General features: G+C 38.6%; 1 protein-coding gene across 1 annotated transcript in view; it reads right to left on the bottom strand.

The window, feature by feature from the left end:
- The window catches only part of RAPH1 (Ras association (RalGDS/AF-6) and pleckstrin homology domains 1), a 45526-nt gene that overhangs the window by 1860 nt on the left and 20086 nt on the right, over positions 1-23580 (bottom strand). The window contains exons 5-14 of the mRNA XM_026048415.1: positions 16738-16815; positions 15265-15424; positions 10712-10833; positions 9901-9966; positions 8794-8937; positions 7664-7774; positions 6165-6263; positions 5244-5364; positions 3712-3854; positions 4-174 (exon numbers count right to left, since the gene is read on the bottom strand). Of these exons, the coding sequence (XP_025904200.1) occupies positions 4-174; positions 3712-3854; positions 5244-5364; positions 6165-6263; positions 7664-7774; positions 8794-8937; positions 9901-9966; positions 10712-10833; positions 15265-15424; positions 16738-16815 (1215 nt within the window). The remainder of the gene's footprint in view (positions 1-3; positions 175-3711; positions 3855-5243; positions 5365-6164; positions 6264-7663; positions 7775-8793; positions 8938-9900; positions 9967-10711; positions 10834-15264; positions 15425-16737; positions 16816-23580) is intronic.

Genomic DNA, 23580 nt, shown 5'->3' with positions numbered 1-23580 from the left:
GGCTGGCAGCGGCCGGAGGCGGCGGAGGAGAAGCGGTGGAGGGGGCGGCGGGGGCGGCGGCGGCGGCAGTGGCGGCGACGGCTGCGACGCCGCGAAGGGAGCCGCCGCTTTGGGCTGCGGGGACACGGGAGGGGCGAGGGACACCAAGGGCCGCCCTGCGGGCTCGGCACGGGCCTGTCGGGAAGGGGTTTAGTGGAAGCGGAGAGAGGGAGAAAGAGAAGAGACAGAGAGAGAGGGAGGGAGGGAGACAAAGAGATTATGAAGTCAAGGTCTCAATGTGCCCATCGTTAAAAGTAAGTGGTGGGTTATGGGCATGCGGGGAGCGTTAGTGAGCTGGGGCAGGCAGGCGCTGGGGCAGGCGGGCACGAGGCCTCCAAGCTGCCCGCCAGCTTCACACTGCTCAGCGCTGCCAAGGGCAGCCGCCCCACAGCACTCCGAATGGCGGGAAGAGCAGCTCCAGGCAGGGATCGGAGGTCCCTGTGCGCTGCAAGTTCTGACACCCAACACCGCCAAGGGAAAGCAACCAGGAAAGGGGAAGAACAGCCATTTCTTAGGCAAAATTCCCCAGAAGGAAACATTTAGAGAGGTCTACAAAACAAGGTTAGCCTTGGAAAGGAAAGCCAGACATGCAGCCCAGTATTATCCAAAGCAGGAGGAGGAAAGAAGGGGGACACCACCTAAAGGGAGGAGCAATTGGAAAGCAGCAGGCAACATTTCAGTTTACTCATTGGGCTTTGGTCAGGTTAAAGAGTATTTCTCTAAAATTGTAAACTTACATTTCTGTTAAGAATTAAAAGGATAATTACATTACTCAGCCCCCAATACAAGATAGCCCCACAACCCCAAAGCGCCACAAGCCAAGTTGTGAACTTCAGAGTGCACAGAATAGAAACATGCGTTAGAAATGCAATACTAATGTGGCAACTACCCAGCCTGGGCACCTGCACTTCATTAGTATATATTCTGCTGCAAGTTAGCTCATTTATGCCCATTTGCCCTGCACGAGCTTGTTTGTACATCACTTTGTTCTAGACACAGGTGCGCTGAGTTTTTGTATGCACAGAAAGAAACCAAAAATATTAAGAGTCAGAAAAAACAAACAGTGATTTATAACAAACACCAGGTTGTGCCTCTACCTGTCAGATTAGGTACATAGAGCAAGGAGTAAAAAAGCTCTTTTGAACTGTACGAACACGTTCACAAAACAAAACGGGAGAGATATCTTGATCTCTTGCAAGTGTTAGTCTGTAAATTACCACTGAGCCAACCACTCAAGTTAATAAATTTTCAAACAACAGCCCCTGACCTTAATCCTGCCCTGAATAAGGCACCTCGGGTGTGCTGACCTTAGCTGTGCTGAGCTTCACTTTTGACACCTGGGACAGCAAAAGGCAACAGGAGAAATAAAAGCGGCGTAAAACAGAGAGGGACACCAAGGCATAAGAGAGCAGCTCTCCGAGACCAGAGGGAATTGCGGACAAAGATCTGTGCCTCATTCCTTGGCATGCACGGTGAGCGCTCACTGTGATGCCCTTTGTAGCATCCTATTTGAAACAACATTTGTTCCAGACCTAAGAGCCAAAGCAAGGCACAATGAGATCCTCACTGCCCGACTAGCAAGAACATGAACAGGAGGATAATGGATTCTTTGGAAAATTCGGTACTTTTTCAAAGTGTGAACTGCTCAGATTATCTGTGCTTTTACATGGCGTTTTAATTTTAGGCGTACTTGAAACACAGAGATATGCATCTGTAGGACTATCTGCAAAGTAAGGATTGTTAAAAGTAACATCCTGCTGTATTTTTAGCCATTTTTCCTAACAAAACAAGCTTTTGCAATTGCACTGTTTGCCATCTATCCCCATGCCAATCACTTTTGGGGATCAGACGGTCGATTTCATACAAATACAACAACTCAATCACCTCTCAGTATATCCCAGTATATTCACTCTCACAAACTGAGGTGAAAACTGGCACCTGGGTCAATGAGGGAAATATGGGCAGAACTCACTCAATTTGAGTAAGTTGAGTGGTTAGTCACTAGCCAACCAGTATAAAATGCTGGCCAGTTGGCCAGCCCCACTGCCATCTCCCTAGTGAGCTGAAGGGGATGTGACAAGGGTGTCACTGCAGAAGGGGAAGAAATGGGCATGCTGGAAAGACTCCATAAGCTCTGCCACTTGCAACATCCCGCCTTCATGACCTGCTTAGTGCAGCTTTATTCACAAAGCTGAAGACCAACCTGCTGATCCCAGCATGTCTCAGTATCACTGGGACTACAACCACCTTTTCACATAAATTACTATTTTGACAGCACTGCTGTTTCCTTGCTTGTCACAGAATTTATCATTTTCCACTGTCAGTTTGGACCTTAACTGTCGGTTAAGGACCTTAAGCCCTAAGGTCCTTAAGACCAGTCCTGTAATAGATAAAAAAGCATAGACTATAATAATATTGCGGAAGTTAAAATTTGTTGCCAATTTGTTTTTTTTTTTTTTTTTTTTTCTAACAATGTTTGGAACTAAAACTTTACATGGCTCATTTCAGTTGGCTTCTTTGGAAGTTTTAAGACAATCCCCTCACCCAGATAAGGTACAAGCAAAGGAAACATACTTTTTCTTGGATTTATACTCACAGAGAAACTCAGACTGATGAAATCTTGAAATATCAATGGCCCTCAACAGGCATCAGTCTGAATATTTTATTTTAAAATGCTTGAATAAGATAGCATAGACATTTTGGGGGATTATTTTAACAAGCAATTGCCAGTGGCACTATGGAGCTGTTAAGATCAAAAATCCATAGTGCTAAGATTTCAACTTTTCCCTGAAAGTTCACAGAGCACTTAAGTTTTAGTGTAGCAGCAAGATTTTCAGATTATAATCAAAACTTTAGGAAACAATAACATTTCAGTTCTCATAGCAATGTACTTTCACCTCTATTGGACACATGTAAAACAGATTGAAGTGCCTTATCTTTTGCGTCTGTCCAGTTCTTGCAGAAATTATGCACTTGGAACACGTACAGAAACCACCTGCTGATGAACATGCTTCAGCTGTTGCATTTTCATACTTCAAAAATTCGTATCACAACATAAAACTACCCAAAGCACCACAAGACCTGAAGAATCGATATCTTTTGCATCTCTCTACCAGAAACAGTATCCCAAATCTGTTTCAGTCTACAATTACTGTCAACTATGGCACTTCTGCTTTGAATATATCAGTTTACTCTTTCTGTGTACATAGAACATGGAAAACGTTTGAGTAAAACTCGGACCATAATTTAAATAGATGTACCTGGCTCCAGGCCTCAGTTATTCACATCTTTGCAATGGAAAGATGTGGCTAGTTAATTAAAGAAAGATCTTGCTGAAAGAATTCCATTCAACTGATGAACAACTGATTTTTATTTGGTCTTTATTCAACACTAATTAATAGGATTCTGTGGGAAAGACAGTCTTACGCCTTCAAAGAACAAGGAGCTTCAGTGCACACACAAATGAAAACAAGAACAGAAGGTTGCAGGACTGTATTTCCCTGAAAAAGTGATTGCTTTAAAAAAAAACAATTTTATGTATATGTATATGTCAATAATGTAGAATTTAAAATAAAAGAAGAAATCACACTAAAGACAGAGCTGGAAGAGGTGTCACTCTGTCTTGTGCATTTTGTTGAGTGGTTGGTTCTCAAACTAAAGTCTTCTTGTTACCTTGCTAGATTCTTCCAGTTGAGTGCCTCGCTTCCAGGCCTCGGAGAACATGGAGCTGACAATGCTTTGGGAACGGACATGTCCAGTTGGCTGCGTGTCAGAAACTCCACTGTCAGACTGATTAGAATGATTTGATTGAGATTCTGTTTAAAACAATAAAAAGTTTTAAAATGATTAGCATATGTTTCTGAATGTCCAGGCAAGTGAGAGTGCTTCTAATGCAACTCTGAGTGATATTTATTGATCACAGGGTGAAAGATTAATATCACACTTGTTCAAGATGTAATCCCACTAAAGGACACTGTTCCCACCATATACTGCTTAAGTCTTGGCTTATGCAGTAGATACCTATGCTTATCTACTCGCTTAGGCAGTAGATATCAGTAGTAGATATGCAGTAGATAGCAGTGGCAGAAAATGTTCCTCTCCCCAGGAGAGAAAAAGGAATCACGTGTGTCCTACAGCCTGTGAATGCAGAGGACGCCCTGGGGCCACAGGGCACCTTGAGAAGGCTGCCTCTGCCAGCCCAATTTATCCAGCTTGGCACCTGCTTCCTGCAGAGTCTGAAGCTGCCCCAGGGAAAGGGGGGAACTAGGCAAACACTGAACTGCAGCTCTAGCAAAACATGCCTAACTGTTGGCCTAGGACTCAGCACTCCAGATCAAGAGATGCCTGCTCAGAAAAAACATCCAACTTGGATGGAAAAAGTGTCAGTAATAAAGAATTTACCACTGTCCTTGAAAAGCTGCTCCACACAACTGAGCAAGTGTGGTGCCCTCCTGATTAGCCTGAATTTGTTTAGCTCATTTTCACCTGCTGCTTTACAAACCTTTTCAACTTAATAACATTCTTCTTGATCTGTGGTACTATCTGTGACTGACCAAACACTTGCATAATAACCTCTTTTCAACAATGAAACTACCCTATGGGCTCAAAAAAACTTGGCACAGTGTCAGTTAGCTCCAAACAGTGAAGTGAGACTGTAAACCATCCATCAAATTTTGAACTATTTGCTACAAAAGAACAGGTTCTGCTCCCGCTGAGGGGTAAACAGGAGCAGATTCCTGCAAGCATACAGCTAGTATTTTCAGTTTGTCTCTGAAGGGTCTTTGCCTTTGGACAGGGACTGTTTTCAGCTTACTAATCTCAAACATTTCAGCCCATAAAAGCAGTTTTAGAACTAAGCACAGAACTCTTCATGCATAACTCAATAACAGACATTAACTTATTTTTTCTTTTTCAAATCAGTGAAAATAGAAGCATCCGGTATTTGAAAGCAGGTTTCCTTTCAAGTTCAGAACAATATTCTGGAATGTGAAATTACAGTATGTTCTGAAAATACACTACTGTATGCAATAAAATAAATTAGCTCTTTAGATTCAACTGCCTAAAAAGACTATAGAGAAATAGCCCATTTCCTTCAACAGCCTCTCCTTGGGTCTCCAGACAGCTGAGGATTAAAAAAAAAAAAAAAAAAAAAAAAAAAAAAAAAAAGGTAATTAAGTCTACTCTGAGACAGATTACATAATTACCTGGCAAACTAGATGAGCTGGAGCCTGACTTGATACTGGAGCTAGACAAGGAAGTCCAGTCATATGCCGATTCCGTCCTCTTCAGTGCTTCCTGGTAGTTCATGTACAGCTGCTTCCCATACTAAGCAAAATGACAAAGACATTTAGCAGCTGTCTAGGTTGTATAACCTTTGCAGATTGTTGATCTCCACCTCAGGCTTCTCTGTTCCAAGTCTTTTCCCACAGATAAAGAGCAGCATCTCCGCCAAGGAGCTCAAGCTACATTAATTCTGGGCAAATTTAATTGTGCTATTTTAACAGCAGTGGTAACTCCTTCCTCCCAACCCTCTGCCTTTTTATTACTGAACTGCTGAAAGAAAGAAAAACAACCTATTTATGCTAGGAGAAAAGTAGTTGAACCACCTAGAATAATGCAAGAAGTGGGACACTGAATGAAGTAAGACAAACTGCTGATCTCAAAAAACAATTCTGTGCACCTCAAAGTGAGAGGGCTTTTTTCATAAGTCTCATTTTAAAATCTGTTAGAGAACTAGCCAAAATTTAGTGGTGATATCTATACCAACTTTGTCATACAACAAAGCAGAAGGGCTGCAGACGTAGGAGGAAAGGGCCCATTTACTGAATTATCCTAACCACTAATATCCGTAATTTTGCTAGGGAACAAAGCAGAAGATTGCCTGATTCTAGTTAAACATAGGGAAATATAGATTTAGTGTTACATGATTTGCCAAATAACTGTAAATGGGTTTAAAGGGATAATACTGACATACCACTGCTGCTAGCTATTGATGCAGATACAAAGCATGTTCTCTTCTCCCCTCCCATTCCTGATGAACCTTTGGATCAGTAAGGCAAATACAGCCAGGCAGTAACACCTAAGCACAACGACAACAGTGAAGACGACTTGCTACAAAATGTTACCTTAGCAATGCGGATGCCATTGATCCACTGGTGTAGAGTTCTCACATCATCACAGCAAAGATACTTGATATACTGGGATTTCTTCTGGATCTGAGGATGCTGCAGAAAAAAAAAAAAAAAAAAGGTTAATCCTCATCAGTTTTATAACTAGGAACACCGAGAAAGACACTTATCTCAAGAGGTCTAGAAAGAAAAGCTTAACTGCTGAAAGCTCTTGGAATGGTGGTTTTGAGGCAACTTTAGAAGTGCATGCGAGTACTTCAGGAGGTGGAGGGATCTGCTTTACCTATAGATTGATGATCACTCCAGTGAGCATTCATTTCAGGTTTGAAATATTAGTAATTGGTTAATCTTGTATTTTAGTATTGTGGCTATTCTGAACGCCTTAGGCTCTTAAGAAAGCTTTTTACTAAACATTCTCACCTCATAAAAACCCATTCTGAGCACGAGCAAGAGCCTGCCAAAGGGTTATCCCCTGTTACCACTCTATAGACTGAGCTACCACACGACTCCCAAAGCTAATATTTCAAGTTCCTCTCATACCAAAACACACCGGAGGAAAACAAACATACTGGTCTTCCATGCTTTTTCATGGCGTGAGTGAGATGCTCAACAGATTGTCAAGAACAATTCCTTTTATTTTCAGCTTCTAAAGCCTTCAGGGTCTTTGTTCTATTGCAACACGAATAAAATCTAGAATCCTTGCTGCTTCTTTATATAAGAAGGATAAAACACGGCACTTATCATTTCCGGAGCCAAATAAGAAACATGTATTTTCACGTCATGTATGGAAGGAAGATGATTCAGGGCAACGTAATGAACATCACAAGTAATGAGTGGCATGGGAACAGGGAAAAACTGTTCACTGGTTCTTCTTACTCAAGAACTAGTGGAAGTGAAACAGAAAGCAACTGTTTGTTCAGAACAAATAAAAGAGAATACTTCTGCATTCAATCTGCATCCAGCTGCCAGAGGAAAATAAAGAGGGATTCCTGGGGTCCCAAGGGAGATGGCACATACCCAAGGAGTAAAAAAGCAGGCCTGCTTTTTTCCTGCACATGGATCAGCTAACAGGAGGCAATCTGCCAGCTAGATGGGGAAGAAACTGCAGAACCCCTGCACTAATCCTCTTGTGGAATTTTCACCATTTTTCATGGATTCTTCTATCAAGTAAGGTTGTTACATCAGCTCCATGTAACGCACAACTAAGCATATCTTTTTCCTTGTCACTGTAACTTATGGTAATTTATACTTCTCATGTGCCAAACTAAAATAATTTAGAGATCCACCCTGCAAGCTGACAGGCACAGTTTTCCAACTGCTACATTACTGGAAAAAAAAAAAAAAATTTCCTACATTATAATCTTTCCCAACATTAGTATGTGTTCTATCTAGCTCATGACTGGCAAGTGCAAGGCACTAAACATATCGGAGAAGTGTTTGATTCTCTTCAAATGCTCTCCCTAGCATGAGAATTTTTTAAACAATTAACAAGTTACCTTCAGTACTAAGCAGTAGTCTGTAGGTGCTTTGTACTTGTTCCGATAGTCCTGTCCATAGTAAACGTTGACATGATCAAGCTGTAGAAAGCACACGAGATCCCGTGATACCTATTAAATACAAAATAATTAGTTATAAAATATTTAAGAAGACCATGCTTCTCTGAAAAGCAGTCTAATATTAAGATCTAAAGTTAAAATAAGGATTACTATCAGTATCAGCCTGACACTAAGACTACAAATACAACAGAGGATACAGATAAGCATGTAATCCTTGTATGAGATGCTCATTTTGAGCCAAGATAACTTTTTTTGAATTTAGTTTAGCTTTTTGGGTTTTATTTGCATTTTACTATTTCACATTTTATCCAGGCTGCTATGTGTATTCATAGCTGCTATCCAGAAAAAGTAAATAGGGCTAGACACAGAATTTTAACAGGGTATCTTGCATATAGATTGTTCTAACAAAGCAAAAGACTGTAGAGATAACACGTGAGAGCCATTCAGCTGTAAAGCGAGTTGATGCACTAATGCAGCACAAGGGTAATTCCCTCTTCTGTCAGCTGTCTGGGAAGTGAACTCCTGTGTTAAGGATCAGTTGAAGCCTTGAAGACTCATTCACAATCATCTCCCAACCTTGAAGCTATAATACATTTTTACCCTATTTCTATTTTCTTTCATTACAGAGAAAGTAACAAGTGATACTGAAGAAACGGTAAGCTATGTGCCAGTTTCAGAAAATGTAGGACAAATCTGTCTGGAAAGAAACATGTTTATATGAGTTAAAATCAGTAAAATTTGGAGGACTGATTATGGAGTTCTTTGGATATTTTCCAATTGGCATTTGCATTGCATATAGGTCTTTCATGTGAATTTTACCTGAGAAAGGAGAGACACTTCAAACCAAGGGTTACTATAGCAATATATAGCACACTTGCATGATAAAATGGTACTTTTAATTACTATGCATGAGTACAGCTAAGTCAAAATTCAAGGCTCATTCTTGCACACTTACTGTTTTACTAGCAATATACATTTTTCCCCATGCTGTGGAAGCTGATTATTGCCTGACAGCAGGCTGAGATTAGATGACCTTTTTTTTTCAGGGAAACTGCTTTAAAACAGTATACCTTTGCTTTCCCTTTAGGGACATAGTAGATTCCAGAAGCTCTAAGAAGAAAGTAACGTTTCTTCCATGACTTTTTACCATCTTCTTTCAGCCACAAAACTCCCTCAATTTCTGGCACTGTTACAGAGCTTCCACAGAAACATTCCTGCAAATAATTACAATGGTTTGGAAAAGACATAGGACATATGGCAAGCAATTAGTCTTCTTTTCTTTCTTTCTTTTCTTTTTTTCTTTTTTTTTTTTAAATGTGAATTGAGAATTCTTTAGCTCAACATTCTTTACCTAAGGAATGCAAATTCAACAAGGAAAGCCACTAGTAAAATTTAGGTATTAACTGTAGAAGCTAGAAAGTAATTCAAACCTAACTCCATAGAGAATCTTATCATTTTCCCAGAGCAAGAACAACTACAAAAATGCTAACTACCGAAAGATTTTTTAAATACCACTTATCAGGAATAGAATCCCCCAACAGCTTTACTGGCCTTAGAGGCACAAGGTCACCTTACACATATAGGCTTAGAAATCTGAATCCACACAGAACCTAAACCTAATCATATATCCATCAGATGTAGCAATGATGCATTGCATGTGTACTTTGCTGCTTCTAATTGCCAATGCTAGAACTTCTCTTATGGTTTTATTTAGAAAAAGCTAACAGAAGAAAAACAAATGCTCTAAACACATTCCAAACTAATCTGCAGCATGGAGATTTACCAGTAATCCAAGAAGATAAGAGGAATTAGGCAGCATTACAACTCTGTGTGTCACAGCTCTAAGCAATTTTTCAATTCACAGTACCCAGATAACCACTTACTAAAACCTGCATTCAAAATTTAGTAAAATCATGTATATGCTACTTACAAACACATGTATACTATTAAGTATAGTCTAAAAATCAGCATTCAAAAAGCTTTTTTGTGTGTAAAGTTGTTGAAATCATGATTATTCTAGTAATCAAGTGATAAGTCATCTAATTTGAAATATGTTAGCTGTAAAACAGCCATTTACTCACAAATAACACATTCTATTCTCAGTTTTCACAGATCTTTCAGAGATTAGCTTCCAACTTAGAAATGACTCTTTGGCCTTTTTGCTTTGGCTGTCTTACCTCTAGCAGCACTTCTTTATTTCTGTCTGCCATTTCAGAGGTTTCTTTTTTCCCCAGAAGATAGTTCTGCAACGAGTGAAAGAGAAAGTTCAGCATTTCATTAGGTATTCTGAAATGAAGCCAAACATTTCTTGTTTACATTTTTACACCAGTTAAGCAAACAAACAAACAGCTACTATCTAAGAACATCACGTTAATGCAACAAAAGTTTGTAGACCAACTGAAACAATCTGTCAAACTGCCGAAAGAGACATGGAACTAAGCTAACACTTTTTCCAGAAGTATCCATTATTCTATAATTCTGAAGTAACACCTGCATGACTACACTGTGCTGGCTTTCCACAAAACAACTAATTGGTACATTGTATCCAGGGGAAAAAAAAAAAAAGAAAAAAATAGTATTCTGAAACGCTCACACTTTTTCAGACTTGCTATTTGACTGCTAAGTGGCTATTCCACTTGATGCTGTTTTCCCTTCTTGACAGTCAGGTAGGAATAGAGAGTAAAATACCAACAATCTTCCTCAGATCTGTGTATGTGAAGAGAAGCAAGTACTGGTGCAGATACCACAAGCAGTATTGCTTGCCTTCATCTCTATGAGAATTACTCACTATCGCATTAAAAACCAAATTGCTTCAGCTCGTGCTTTTCTGTAATGCATTTGCCTTTCACCAACCACTACACGCTGAAAAGTAAAGTTGCCTTTATTCCTTTGGCATAAACACTAGCTTTGAAATAGAAGTTTTTAAAAAAGCCAGACATTGGCATCAGGAATGTATATGCTCCCAGGCAATGAGAACTGAAGTCTTACCTGGGGATTCTTGAAAAGTGCATATTTCTCTATTCGTTCCACAAACATTAGTTTGTTCTGACTGTCTCTTGTCCAGTTCAGAAGATTTTCAACTAAATTTTCATGATCTTCAAAGATTCTTTCTGGAGCAAAAACAAAGAGCAAATACATTTGATTCTGCGACATTTTGCAATAGTCATGTTTTGCTCTATTGTCATATCAGGATGACAGGGTACTTCAGGAAAGAAAAGACACTTCAAGCTCCAATATAATAGAAGAAAAAGGTTAAAAACACTCAGAAATTAAAAGCACACAGTCAACTTTCAAATATGTCAAATACTCATTTTATACATACTTGCTCACACTCTTACTCTCCTATCCTCAGGCTTACACTTCCATCAATAAAGTTTAAGTATGAACCTGACAAGTTTGCAGTTCCACGTTAACACAAAAGACTCAAATGAGTGTTTGAAGCACTATGAGTAGAAATAGGAAGGCTACCACATCTGTAACTCTAACTACTCTAGTCCACACAATCCCAAAGTAATTAGAAGGCTTTTTCAGCATAAACAGTCACCCATCCATGTCTCACTGAACACTGACACTCTCCATTTACTACTATTTATCTTACTAGAAAAAATGCTGCATCAGTAAGAGCTTCAGAGAACAATCATTTCAGTGTGCAGAATCAACAACTGACTGTTGATTATGACCAGTGCAGGATACTGAAAACAGGCAAAGGAGAGAGGAAAAAAAGGAGCAACATTTCCTGAAATGGTAAAAGAAAAGAAAAAAAAAAAAAAAAAAAAAAAAAAAAAAAAAAAAAAAAAAATGATTCTGATACTTCATATACAATATCTTTGGGAGGCTGCTGGAAGTGCATTCTCATCTAAAAGACACTGAAGTATAACCTTTCTTCAATTTGCTCCTCTGCATACCTGCTACACAGTGACACTTCAGTAAATCATTTCTTTCAGAATTATTTGGGACTTGCCTGATCTTTCCTTAGCATCTGAAAGCAGAGCATGACTTATACTTCATTTTACAAAATCAATTACACTGTATTATCAGAGAGGGCATATATGGCACTGATCACATTCAGACCTACAAGTTATCACTAATGAGGGGCAAGGTGACAGATGACACCTTAATATCTTCATTAGGAACACCAAGCAGAGTGTATCATCTCTTGGGATTGAATTAGGGTTTGATAAGAGGCACTACACAGGACATGACTTCACGCGAGGTCTCAGAAAGATCTAAGAAGCTTTCAAGCTACATCTCATGATTTGCCCAAGCTTGATCAGCAGTACAACGATACTGTCTTCCAACAAAGCACAAAAGTATTCTACAGAAGAACAAAACCAAACAGACTTCAGATAGCTGTGATACAAAAGCCTAAAGCCCACTGCAGCTTCATTAGGTAAAACAGATAGCTTATAAGGCATATCAGCTATATCAGCTGTATTTGTGAAATGGAAAAAAGTAATACTGAGCGCTGCTCAAAAGTGCTTAGACTTAGAAAACTACTGGATAAATCACCAGATTGTTAGACGTGATCTTGTATTTCACATGCACCTATCTAATTCAGGTTCCTCATGAAGATTAATTTACTACACACATTAGAAGCAAACAACGTAAATGCAAAGACATGTTGAGCAGGCCTGAGGCTAAAGAGGGTGAGTAGGCCTGAGGGTAAATAGTGGGAGTAGGCCTGGGGGTAAAGGGAGGTTAAAAAGGAAGGTTAGGAGTGATTAAATTATCAGAATCTCATAGATTACTGGAAGTCTTAGAGGTTACAAAGAAGTGCCCTTAATTTGCTTTACATTTCCCCAAAACTTAGAATATTTTTGTGAAATATTGAAAGGAGGTAGAATTACTGTGAGTTATGCAATTGTAAGGAACGCATGGTCCTTGTTTAGGACATCTCCTGCAGTATTTGAGAGCTGCTGCTGTCCCTACTTTGTTGCAAGGTCACTTCTGTCAATACCAACCAGATGTCTATCCTCTGGGTCTGCCTAAACATGGTTTTCCCTGTGAGCCCCAACCTGCTGCCTTCACCTCCCTGTTTATTCCCAACTCTTCTCCTCCCACTGCTTTTCAATGTTTTTTCTCTTGATTCATGATTCTGTGAAGACAATCACATTTGTCCTCCTTAAGTCCCATCTGTTTCTCTGCAGTTCATTAGCTTAATGTTATGGTATTGTGCCATCAATGATCGACTGGCAAAGCAATATGATAAAATATATTCCAAATATGCACAGGCTTTCGAAATCCCATGTCTTCCTCACTGCCTAGCTAAGGGAAAACTCTCTGATAAAAGCGTTCCTTCCTCTTTTACAAACATATCACAAGAGAAATTGGTTGACAAGATGAACCACTGTGAGTGGAATAAAGGAGCCTGTGTCTTTACAAACGTGTGAAATAATTCCACATTCTTTGGTGAACAGGACTAGGGAGTGCAGGCAGGGAGGTCGTGCTATACCTATGTGATTGGGTACAGTCAACCTCAGGGGAAAACAGGAGGGGAGCTGAGAGATCCTCATCAAAAAATGACCACAGAATGAACCTTAGTAGAGTAGGCACAAGCATAATGAGCTAATGCATATTAACTTTCACACCCAGGAGAGGCATCAAGTCCCTTTAATTAGACATGTGATGTATGACCAGGGAGGGGGAACACATCAAGGAGCAACATAGATCAGGCAAGCACCTTAGCCAACGTGGAAAAGAAGAGGGCATATCTCGGTTGGGAAATTAGGATAAAAGGAGGCTGCGCCCTCCTGTAATTGGAGAGACCCCACAAGGGTATGCCCCAGGGAACTCTCCCTTTATTCGAATATAGTTTTAGGACTCATCTGTCTCCTCTGTGGACATTTGGTTCTGGACAGCGAGATTTTCTGCACAACTGCAAGGCAACGCAATATAATGCACAATAGCACAAAAGACAAAGGTTTTGCTGTATTATTTTCTCTTTTCATCTTTGAATTCCAGCATAAAATACATAAGTGAATAGTTTGCATTTTGGGTTGTTGCCCTAAAAATACAGACGTGAAACCTGTGAAAGGCTATCAGTTGCCCTGTGAGGGATCAGGGAAGGCCAAGGTGAAAAATACAAAGACACTTCATTCTGCTCTCTCACAATTCTCTCCTACTATCATCATGCTGTATTCGGAATTAAAACTCTGGCAATTATAATGGATTTCATTGAGTTTCCAAAATAAGAGTCAAATTCTGTTAGCCCCAGTACACCACTTGAGCCTGTAAAGCCCACACATAACCAACGTTTAGCCCTGGTTTTCATTTCACAATAATCTTAATTTAGTGACAGTGTTATCCTTCATAGATATCAGTTTCAGCATGTAGCCCAGCTTTTAACAGAAACTGAAAATATTTTTCCATTACTTCTTTTTCCTTTCATCATCTCCAGCCAACACAGTGAATGGGAACATCTTATGGAAGCAAACCTAGGGTGGGAAAGGGCACAGTGAGCCCTGGTACCAGACTCTGCTACAGACTCATACATTTGCACTGACAAAAACACCAAATTATCACAGAACTATTCAGATTATTTCTACTATTCTCACTAGTAAAATGTTACAGAGCTACATGCTTGATTTTTATAAAGCTAAAAAGGCTTTATACAGCATATGTGCAAATGCTTTCTGGCTTTGAAACTGAACAAATTTAAGATTTAATTTATTAACATTTTAAAGATTTAAGACAAGCAAAAAGTTATTTTTCATGTGAAAGCTAGAAAGATCCAAATGATACCTTGTTCCTTATAATGTCTTTCTTTATTATAATGTCTAATAATAAGCAACGCTAACATGCTACATTGCTTCAGCAAGAAAGACTTGACCAAAATGGAAATATTAATCTGCACTTTAATTTGAAATTAAGGCATTTGGGTATTGTTCTGAGCTTCTTCATAGTCAATTGCAAGGCACTTAACAGGTCTGTGAAGCAATTATTCATCAGCAAAGCAGATTATATTTTTTCTTTCACTTGTTTTCTTCTCTATTTAGATGCTAAATTCTTTAGCAAMAGGAACAACTCAGTAACTGCAATGCAACACAAATGTGCTTTAGCTGTTCTTGGTGTCACCTAATACCAAATGCATTAAAAATATTTAATAGAAAAAATACAGGTGGCTTCTTATAATAAGTTTTTAGGTAGAGTACAAAATACCGCTGAGAAACAGGAAGATGCATGGTGGCTTTTTTATTCCTTATTTCTCTCCTGTGGATCATGAAGAACACATCAAGACAAACAGGCTCAGTGACTGGATGTTACTAAAATTCCTACATAATGCCTTACAATCTGGGCATGTTTTTAGTATGAAAGAAGAAAATATTCTCAGGTAATTTTGAAACAAGGTGTATTTAAATTCCATAAACTGTGGCTGAAGAACTGAATTCTCAATATTGACTAGCAGTCATAACGATGGAGCATCATTCCCAGCACGGGATGACAAACATTATAAAGATGAATATTTAAATCATTCTGAAGACACAAATATGGTTGAGTAATACATCAATAGGTAATAATAAATATCTCTAATCATTACTTACCCATTTGCAATTCAGAGATGGTTTCTACCAACGACCAGTCTAAACTGTAACCACAGTGGGATTTGTCCATCAAATTGTCTAGCACTTGTCTCACTGTCTGCCTCTCATCCACCATCATTGTTTTAGAGCTGTCATCAGACATATGGACTCTGATCACTAACTAACAAGCAGAAAAGGAAAAAAAAAGACAGTAATTTCCTGCATGTAACCTACATTAAGTAAAAACAGTTTCTGAGATTCTGTTAAAATATTAATATCAATCAAAATTCCCCCTCTAAATGTAAACAGCAATAAATGATGATTCCCTACTAAGCAACTGTCAAATAAACTTTTTTTCTTTCTTTGTAAGAAGATAAAAGATCCCTCATAATGCAATGGATATGTGCTCTAACTGTATGCCAAGGAGGAAAAATCATTCCTGAATAACTGTTCATTTATGATGACTAAAGTATCCCTATGCCATTTTTTCTCATTCATCTAGGTGGCAGTGCAAGACTAAGTACATGAACTTAGATATAATCAGATTTTTTTTCCAAACTCAAAGTCAAGCTTTCTGCTTCCTTTGTATTTTCTGAAAATATTGATTATACAAAGACCTATACCTATACCTATTTTAAATTTTCTTTTATCAGGTAAGTATGGAGACTTACTGCGAAACAGACCTGCTTGTAAAATACAGTGACTTTTCACTGCCACTGCTGCAAAGGCTGATCACTGTCCAGAAAGAAAAAATGCAGCCATTTTCTCAACTAACCACAAAACCGTAAAGACTATAGATTCTTCTTGTCACCCCTTATGCCATTCACTTCACTTTTATGCATCACTAAGCTAGGACAGTTAAAATATACTGCTTATAACACACTACATGTTTTGTTTATTCTCATCCTCTGCTCAGGATGGTTTTGTAGCTTTTAATTTATAAATGTTAAATGTATATGATATTCTAAGTTACTGAAAAGCATTACAGTTTACATGAACTAATGTCAGTAGACTTTCTACGCTTAGTAACTTGTCCGCAATGTATAATGCTTGCTTTCAGTCCCCCAAAGAGAAAAAAAAAAATGGTACACATAGTGAGAGTGGATTTATAAAGAAATCAGACCTAAAATTCAAATCTAAAGCTTCTCAATAGACAAAGACAACCTCAGGAAAGGATTTTCAAGCCAACAGTGGATGGAAGCCTTCTAATGTGTATCTGGTTGCAAACTAAATCATTCTTTAAGAAAAACATAAGGTTATTCCATATTTTAGGACTTCTTGCTCAGGACCAGTCTAGATTAGAAAATATATTATCACCAAAAATGAGAACACTATAGAAATGGTGCTGCTTTACAAAAAAAATAAGTGTAAAAAGTCTCTTTTCTATTATTAGGACAACTATAGGGTAATAGAAAAAAATGAATAAAATTCTGTGAGGATTTTCTATACATCTGCAAGCACGTAAGAACACATAAAGCAATATAAATAACTTACTTTTTTCACTTGTGCCTCTTTAATCTTCTCTAAGGCAACCCTAATCTTCTCAGCTTTGAGTTTAGCAGCTTGTTCCTCCTGGGGGAGACAGAACATACAGAATTCTAGTTACACAAACTTCATGCTGGTTTTAGAACATTTAATTTTGAAGATATCATGCTCTAAACCATAAACAGAAATGCTAATTTACCCGCCATGAAGACCCACAACAGTTTGTTAGTGACAATGAGAAATACTGTTTTTAAGACAGAAAGTGTTACACTGTGTCTGTCAATTAAACATGCAACTGCCATTATAACAAAAACCAACATACTGAAGGCATATATTTTTCATCGACACACTCAACATTGTTCTTTTATTCCATATTCTAGTAGCAAAGTATGTTTTTACCAAATATTTTAGACACACTACATATTTACAGTCATAATTTTAGTCTTAGCTAACGTCATATTCAAAGAAAAGGTACAATTAAATGCGCCCAACAGATTTTAGCTTCATCAACATAAATAGCAGAGAGAAATATCAGAATTAAATTGCACACAAAGAATTTTAAGAGCATCCTACAAATAGGATTTCACATGATCTGTTTTGGAAGTTTTAAATCTATTAAATTAGTCTGTAATAGTTAAGGAGATTGAACTCTTCCATTATCTTTACTAAATCCAGACTGTGTTTCCCCTCATTTATAAGTGCTTGAAGACACATAAAGCAAACAGTCATTTGCATCTTTGATGATCTTCTGTTATGCAATCAGAAATGCATTAAAATACGCACAATTTAAATATATTCACTAGTCCTATAGAAACCTTTATACTGTAATACAATAAATAGTTGCTTTTAATAACAGCAGGTCATTGATATTTCTATTTAAATTAAACCTGTATTTTCAAAATCTGCATCGATAGGTTTCAAATTTTACATTTCTTAAATTAAAGATTTTCATCATGGCAAGTATCTTAAGACACCACAATCATTTAAAAATTTTAGAACAATAAATAAACATATAAAAAGGAAAAAAACACTCCTTTAAAATAATGACTTCAAAAAAGAAAAATGAAGACTTTCCACAAATCAAAAGTCACACAGTCCCTCTCCATAACAGTTACCATCTCATACAAATTTAGCAGTGCACAGCTTCAGTATACGAATGCAGACCATGCTTTCTTCACCACATGTTGCGATGGTGGCTTTCACAGAATAATAAAGATTCAGCTGTTTTCAAATCTGTAGAGTTTAAGTTTTTCTTTCGAGTGCAGTGGCTACTGTCGCCATCAGCTGTAAAAAGGCATTTCCTATCGCATTTATCTTATTCTTACTTACCAACTTTTGCCCCCTCACACTCATGACTACAGTATGCACTGGAAGCAACATGAGCTAGACAGGACAAGCGACTGACTGCCTTGGGAGAAACATAATCCTTTCCAGTAGAAGGAATCAGTAGACTGACAGGAGTAGAAATAATGGGGGCTTGAAACATTATCTAAGAACTCAATTACCTAAGAATATAGTTTTTTATTAGTCTACAGGGAACTAAGACTCTTTTCATTTATCGTAAAGATGGTGTTGAGTAACTTAGGCTGCATCAGATTAGATTCTGTTAAAAAACAAACAGCACAACGATATCTGCAATCATTTAAATGCAAAATACACACTGAATTCTCAATCAGTCTTCCTCTCTATTAACCATTTCCATGCCTAAAAAAAGAAAGAAAGAAATTACCCCAAACCAAGATTTCAAATAGCTGCAAGCTTCTAAAAGTGATGCTACGGGCCTACATCTTCTGAAACCAGTAGGAGCAAAAGATATTTTCTAACATTTATTTTGAGAAACTGTAATTTTTCGTTTAAGAAGTTGTGCATGAGCTCAACCAAAACAAACCTCTGCTGCTGCGCAAAGGCTGAGAGTACATTTGGTTTCGCTCCTCACTGAAGGGGCCCAATTTTCCATCCCATTTCACTCTGCGGCCATGCAAAGCAACTGACTCCGGCAAACGCCAGCAGGAGCCTTCGCAGGCACAGCCCCGCATGGCAACCACGCAGGGCGAGCAACAGGGAAGCAGCGAGGGCCTTTCCATACACTGAACATTGCTGCTCTCCAAGTCCACAGCAGATTCTCATTCTCTGAAAAGCTTTTATTTTTTAATATAAAAAAAAAATCCACGGATTTGCTGTTCTACCACCTAGCAATTACTTTTCATTTGCCACTCAGTTTTCATATGGGTGCAGCAATCAGGATTTCCTACATTTATGCTTCACTAATTTTAACACTTTAAGTTTAAATCTCAATTAAAAAAAAAACTTAAAATGTTCTAAAAATAAAAATTAATTTTAACCAGCAACAAATGATAAAAGAGTCACAATCTATTTACTAGAAATACACAGAAGAAAAAGAAGCAAAATATTAGAATTTTCGAAAGCAACTAGTCAGGGATTTAAAGTTATTCAAGTTCTGCTTTACAGTTGCTTCTCAGGCCAGTGCTGCATCGCGGCTGAAGTGACAAACAGCATTTTAGTATGGCAGAACAACAGAACAACAGTGTGTCTTCACTGCTTAACGGAGTAAACTACAGAGCTCTTCAAATCTTGCAATAATTTACTCTCTTGCTCCCCCAGTAGTTCACATTCCCAGCAGAACTGCCCCCAGAGCAGCACATGGACCTGCCTATGAAGAAAACAGCAGTTTTTTAAAATCCTCATGACGCGAGCGGGGTTCCCTAGGGATGTAAACGTGGTACAAAGCCAGGCTATAGCTGCACCCTGGCATAAGCCAAGGCGATGCCCTGGGGGCTGCAGGGCCGCTCCTGGCACAGCTTTCCTGCCTGCGGTTGTGCTGGTCATGGTGCTGCTGTGGCCACAGACAACCTGGGGACTGGACCTTGCGTGGTACACAATTAATGCGGCAGAAAGGTTACCTTCAGCAGAATCAGCCCCGTGTCAGGACTGCACTTATACTCAATACATGCTACACAGTGGCATAAAGGATATAAATACATGCTGTGTAAAAACACAAAGTGCCCATTTCTACCTCTTTCAGGAGAAAGATACTCTCTTCTAGTAACTGAAAAACTACAACACATCTTCACTCCAATGGGATTATTTTAGGAGAGCATTACCTTGTACTTTTAAGGATTTGAGCCTTCATAGGCTTTTGACCTCTGCTGAAGTTATGTTTGCTTATGGAAAACATGATGCATGGCTGAAGGAATGCTTGGTGACATAACTACTGTGAGAGCTCATTCAACCAAGATATCCCACTACACTATGAATTAAAACTTAAAATCTATAGCCCTGCAATACAACCATCTTAATTAACTTATTCTTTATAGTTATAAACTACAACTTAGCATTCAGTAAATTTGCACTATGCTGTAACATTGGAAAAAAATCTATTATGACTAGCAGTGTCTTTTGTCCCAAGTTTCTGTTAGAGAGTCAATAAAAGACACTCTGTTTTAACATTAAACATGCAAGACATGCACTATAATGGAGCCGAGCTTACTCAAAGAACTTCATTCTTTTTATTTTTAATTTGGGGATCCTTTTTTTCTTAAATGTTTCATTGCACACTGATTAAAGTGGTAGCGATTGATCCCTTTAACTTGCCCAGAGGAACACAGGCAAAATGGGGAAAAAGTAAAACATGCCTTAAGAATGGTTACAGGATGTAGAAAATCCAGTTATTAAATGACTAAAGGCAAGTAACAAATCAGATTTCACTGACGGGGTAGAAGACAGAGATTATAAGATGCATACAGGAAGAAAGGTTGTGTTTTTAATATTTGCAATATTTTCTCTGCAAAGCCTTTCTCTGAATGCAGGCAGCATTCTCCTGCAAAGGAGCAGAAGCAGATACCTACTGCTTATTTTGCTAGTTACAGTCTAGTCTCATGTAGAAATTCAACCATCTGCTTTGAAAGGATTCTCCTCTCCCAGGATTCTTATGGAAATAATGACTTCTTTTGCCTGAAATAACACTATGACCAGCTCAGGTTCTGCGTACTCCCTCAAACTTCAAGACATCCCTTTGCTTTCTGTCAATGAGAGCAGTTACCTGGTAGATGGCAGTTTGTTACAGTCATAAATCAGTTTTTTTTTTTTTTTAACTAGTTAATTTTTTTTTTCTTTTAAAAAAAACTAAAACATTGGAACAGCTGTGTATGTGAGCAGCATGGGACAGAAAAAGTTATGACTGCAGAAGTTTTCCAAGTTGTTTTCTTCTCCATTCAGAGTGGATTTTAATAACACTTCTTCTATACATATTTCATTAAGTAACTAGGAAGCATGGCATCTACCCTGAAAAACGTATCTGTGCTGTCTTTGAGGCACTAGCTGGCAGTGGTGGCACAGCCCATCCATAAACAGTGAGGTTGGTCATGAGCTACTTACGCAAACACATTCTCAAACAGTTATTGCTTTTTTATTTTTATTTTTTTCCAAAATAACCAAGGGCAGCCTGTATCTAAGGGAAGCAGGAAACAAGACAGTTGCTTCTTTCAAAGCTCTCCCAAAGTGAAAGGCCCCAGCAGCCATTCCCCTGCTGGGCAGTCTATCCTCCATAGAGTGTCTTCCACACTTCCCTCTAGCAGTGCCCAGGCTTCTTACTGAAGATGCTGATATAGGTGAAGGAGGAGGTAGAACTGTTTTGGGGGGTTGTATTCAAGATAACAGCTCACTTAAAAGATTTATCAGGCAATGATTACACTATGCTGTTTTGAAGACAGGGATATAGCATAAATGCAAACAATGATGCAGGGAGAAGTGGCAATTTTCTTTTTGCTGGAAATGAAAGAAATCCTGCTCCTGCCCCCAACCAAGCAGGCAGAACTGCCTAGCAGTTTCCATGAATAACTTTTTTTTTTTTTTTTGCCTCTTCCGCCCCTGCTCGTTTGTTTAGCATCTGTTCCACATTCACAAACTTTCTGCTATTAGAAGGTCAACTCCAACCCTAAAGATGGCCTCTGAAGGGAAACTGGGAAACAGTTGTCATGTTTTACATAAATACCAAAGTCTCAGTATCGAGTACCAAGAGCTCCTGCAGAGGGGATCTTTATGGGGGCAGCCTAGTAGGGCAAAGCAGGCGTCACTGCTCAGGAAAGCCAGAAGATAGATGGCAGCTGCTTATAAACTCCAAACGAAGAATGTCATCTATGAATCTCGCCTAGACCTTCCTTTGTGCTTGACCAAAATTATTCAATACTTAAACTTTTACAATGTTCTCATATCTCAAATCATATAAGAGAAAAAATGCATATTATTTAGCAAAGTGTTACTGCTAGAAGTGCAGAAAGATTTTCTACAGAAGTTTGTTAGCACTTTCTCTTATGAAAGGGAACTACTAGGGAACTTGAACAAGATCAAAGCTTTATTTGTTGGTAACTTCATCATAACACATAGCTGAGCAGAGAACTGCCATGCCAGCTGTCTGTCTCAAGCTGAACTTGAGCATGAGGATAGCTCTCAAAAGGTGATATCTTTCTTGCCTTCAAATAGGACCTTTCTTGCAGTAACTGCTTGAAGTCAGGCTTCTCCTTAGCATACCTAACTCAGGTATGTACAGGGAAGAAGATGCTGTATCTGAAGGCCAGAAGAAAGGGGACAAAAGAATCCAGAAGGGAACAACAAGACACAGAAACCACAGTAAGGGATTTTGAAAGAGAAGGGAAGATGACAACATGAGGAGGCACAGGAGTTTTAGCTATGGACAAAAAGCTGAATTGACAAGACATGGGGAACAGGGTAGAGGTGGGGTGCGACCAACACACATTTTAGCCTATAGGCTGTTCACCTAACTTCCACAGTAGCTTCCTACACACCACAGGACAAAAATGATACTTCAACTGCATTGGAGCATGACAACAGTCACAATGGATTAGTACAGAGTAGGCTGTTGACTAGAAACAGTGCATTGGTCAATTCTTGGTGTTTATGTATTAAACTGCACTATTTTTTGTTGTTGTTGGGGTTTTTTTTGTTTTTTTTTTTTTTGTAGTTTCTAAGTCTGGCTACCTCAACTTCCTCAGAAGTGGATCTAAAAAGGAAGAGCTCTCAGACCGTGTTTACCTCTTTTCCAGATTAGCCATCGATTGCTGTATTTTTATACTTCCTTCAAAAAAAAAATCATCTCTCAAACAGATGGTCATTCACAATTGAGCACATGTGAGCTAGATTCAGCCAAGATGCATGAAGTCAATTTCACAGCTGACTTCGAATTAGGTCTGGAGGGACTGTACTGTGGAATAACCAAGGTTTGCAAACCAGGAGAGAATAAACATTCGTGTGAAACATGTTTGCCTGAAAGGCAAACAAGAACGGAAAAATGAAGTACCAGCTATTTGGAAAGAGAAGTCATAAGGATTAATGTTATCTCTTCTCCAGATGCTGACATTCATATCTGCAGCATTATATCATTAAATCCCTATCATCTGGCTTCCTGCATGTAGCTCCAGTTCCATATGCATTAAAATGGTGGAAGAACAGATGACTTCAGAATTCAGCAAGTTACATTTCTATTTCCTGCTTTCATGATCTAAACTGGGAAAATATCCCAACCCTGAATACTGTCTCACAAGTTTTCACGTGTTCTGTATTTCATAGTCATAAAAGACTAAGATGACAAATGTCAGAAGCAAAGGTTTAACCTTCAGTATTCATCTTATAGCTTAATTCTAATCCAGCAGGGTAACCAATCTTCCAGATTTGACATTAAATTTACATTGCTTTATTCTCAATATTCAATAACTTAAGATTTACGTTGTTGTGCTTTGCCTTCTGCCTTTCAAGGAAAGGGCGAGAATGCAACACATGGCATTGCATTAAAAATGAGGAGACTACAAATAATAGATT

The sequence above is a fragment of the Nothoprocta perdicaria genome, unplaced genomic scaffold (assembly GCF_003342845.1).
Source record: "Nothoprocta perdicaria isolate Ctin4 unplaced genomic scaffold, notPer1 scaffold_11, whole genome shotgun sequence".
NCBI classification, from domain to species: Eukaryota; Metazoa; Chordata; class Aves; order Tinamiformes; family Tinamidae; genus Nothoprocta; species Nothoprocta perdicaria.
Note: the sequence above shows the minus strand (reverse complement) of the source record. Positions and strands in the feature narration are given on the sequence as shown.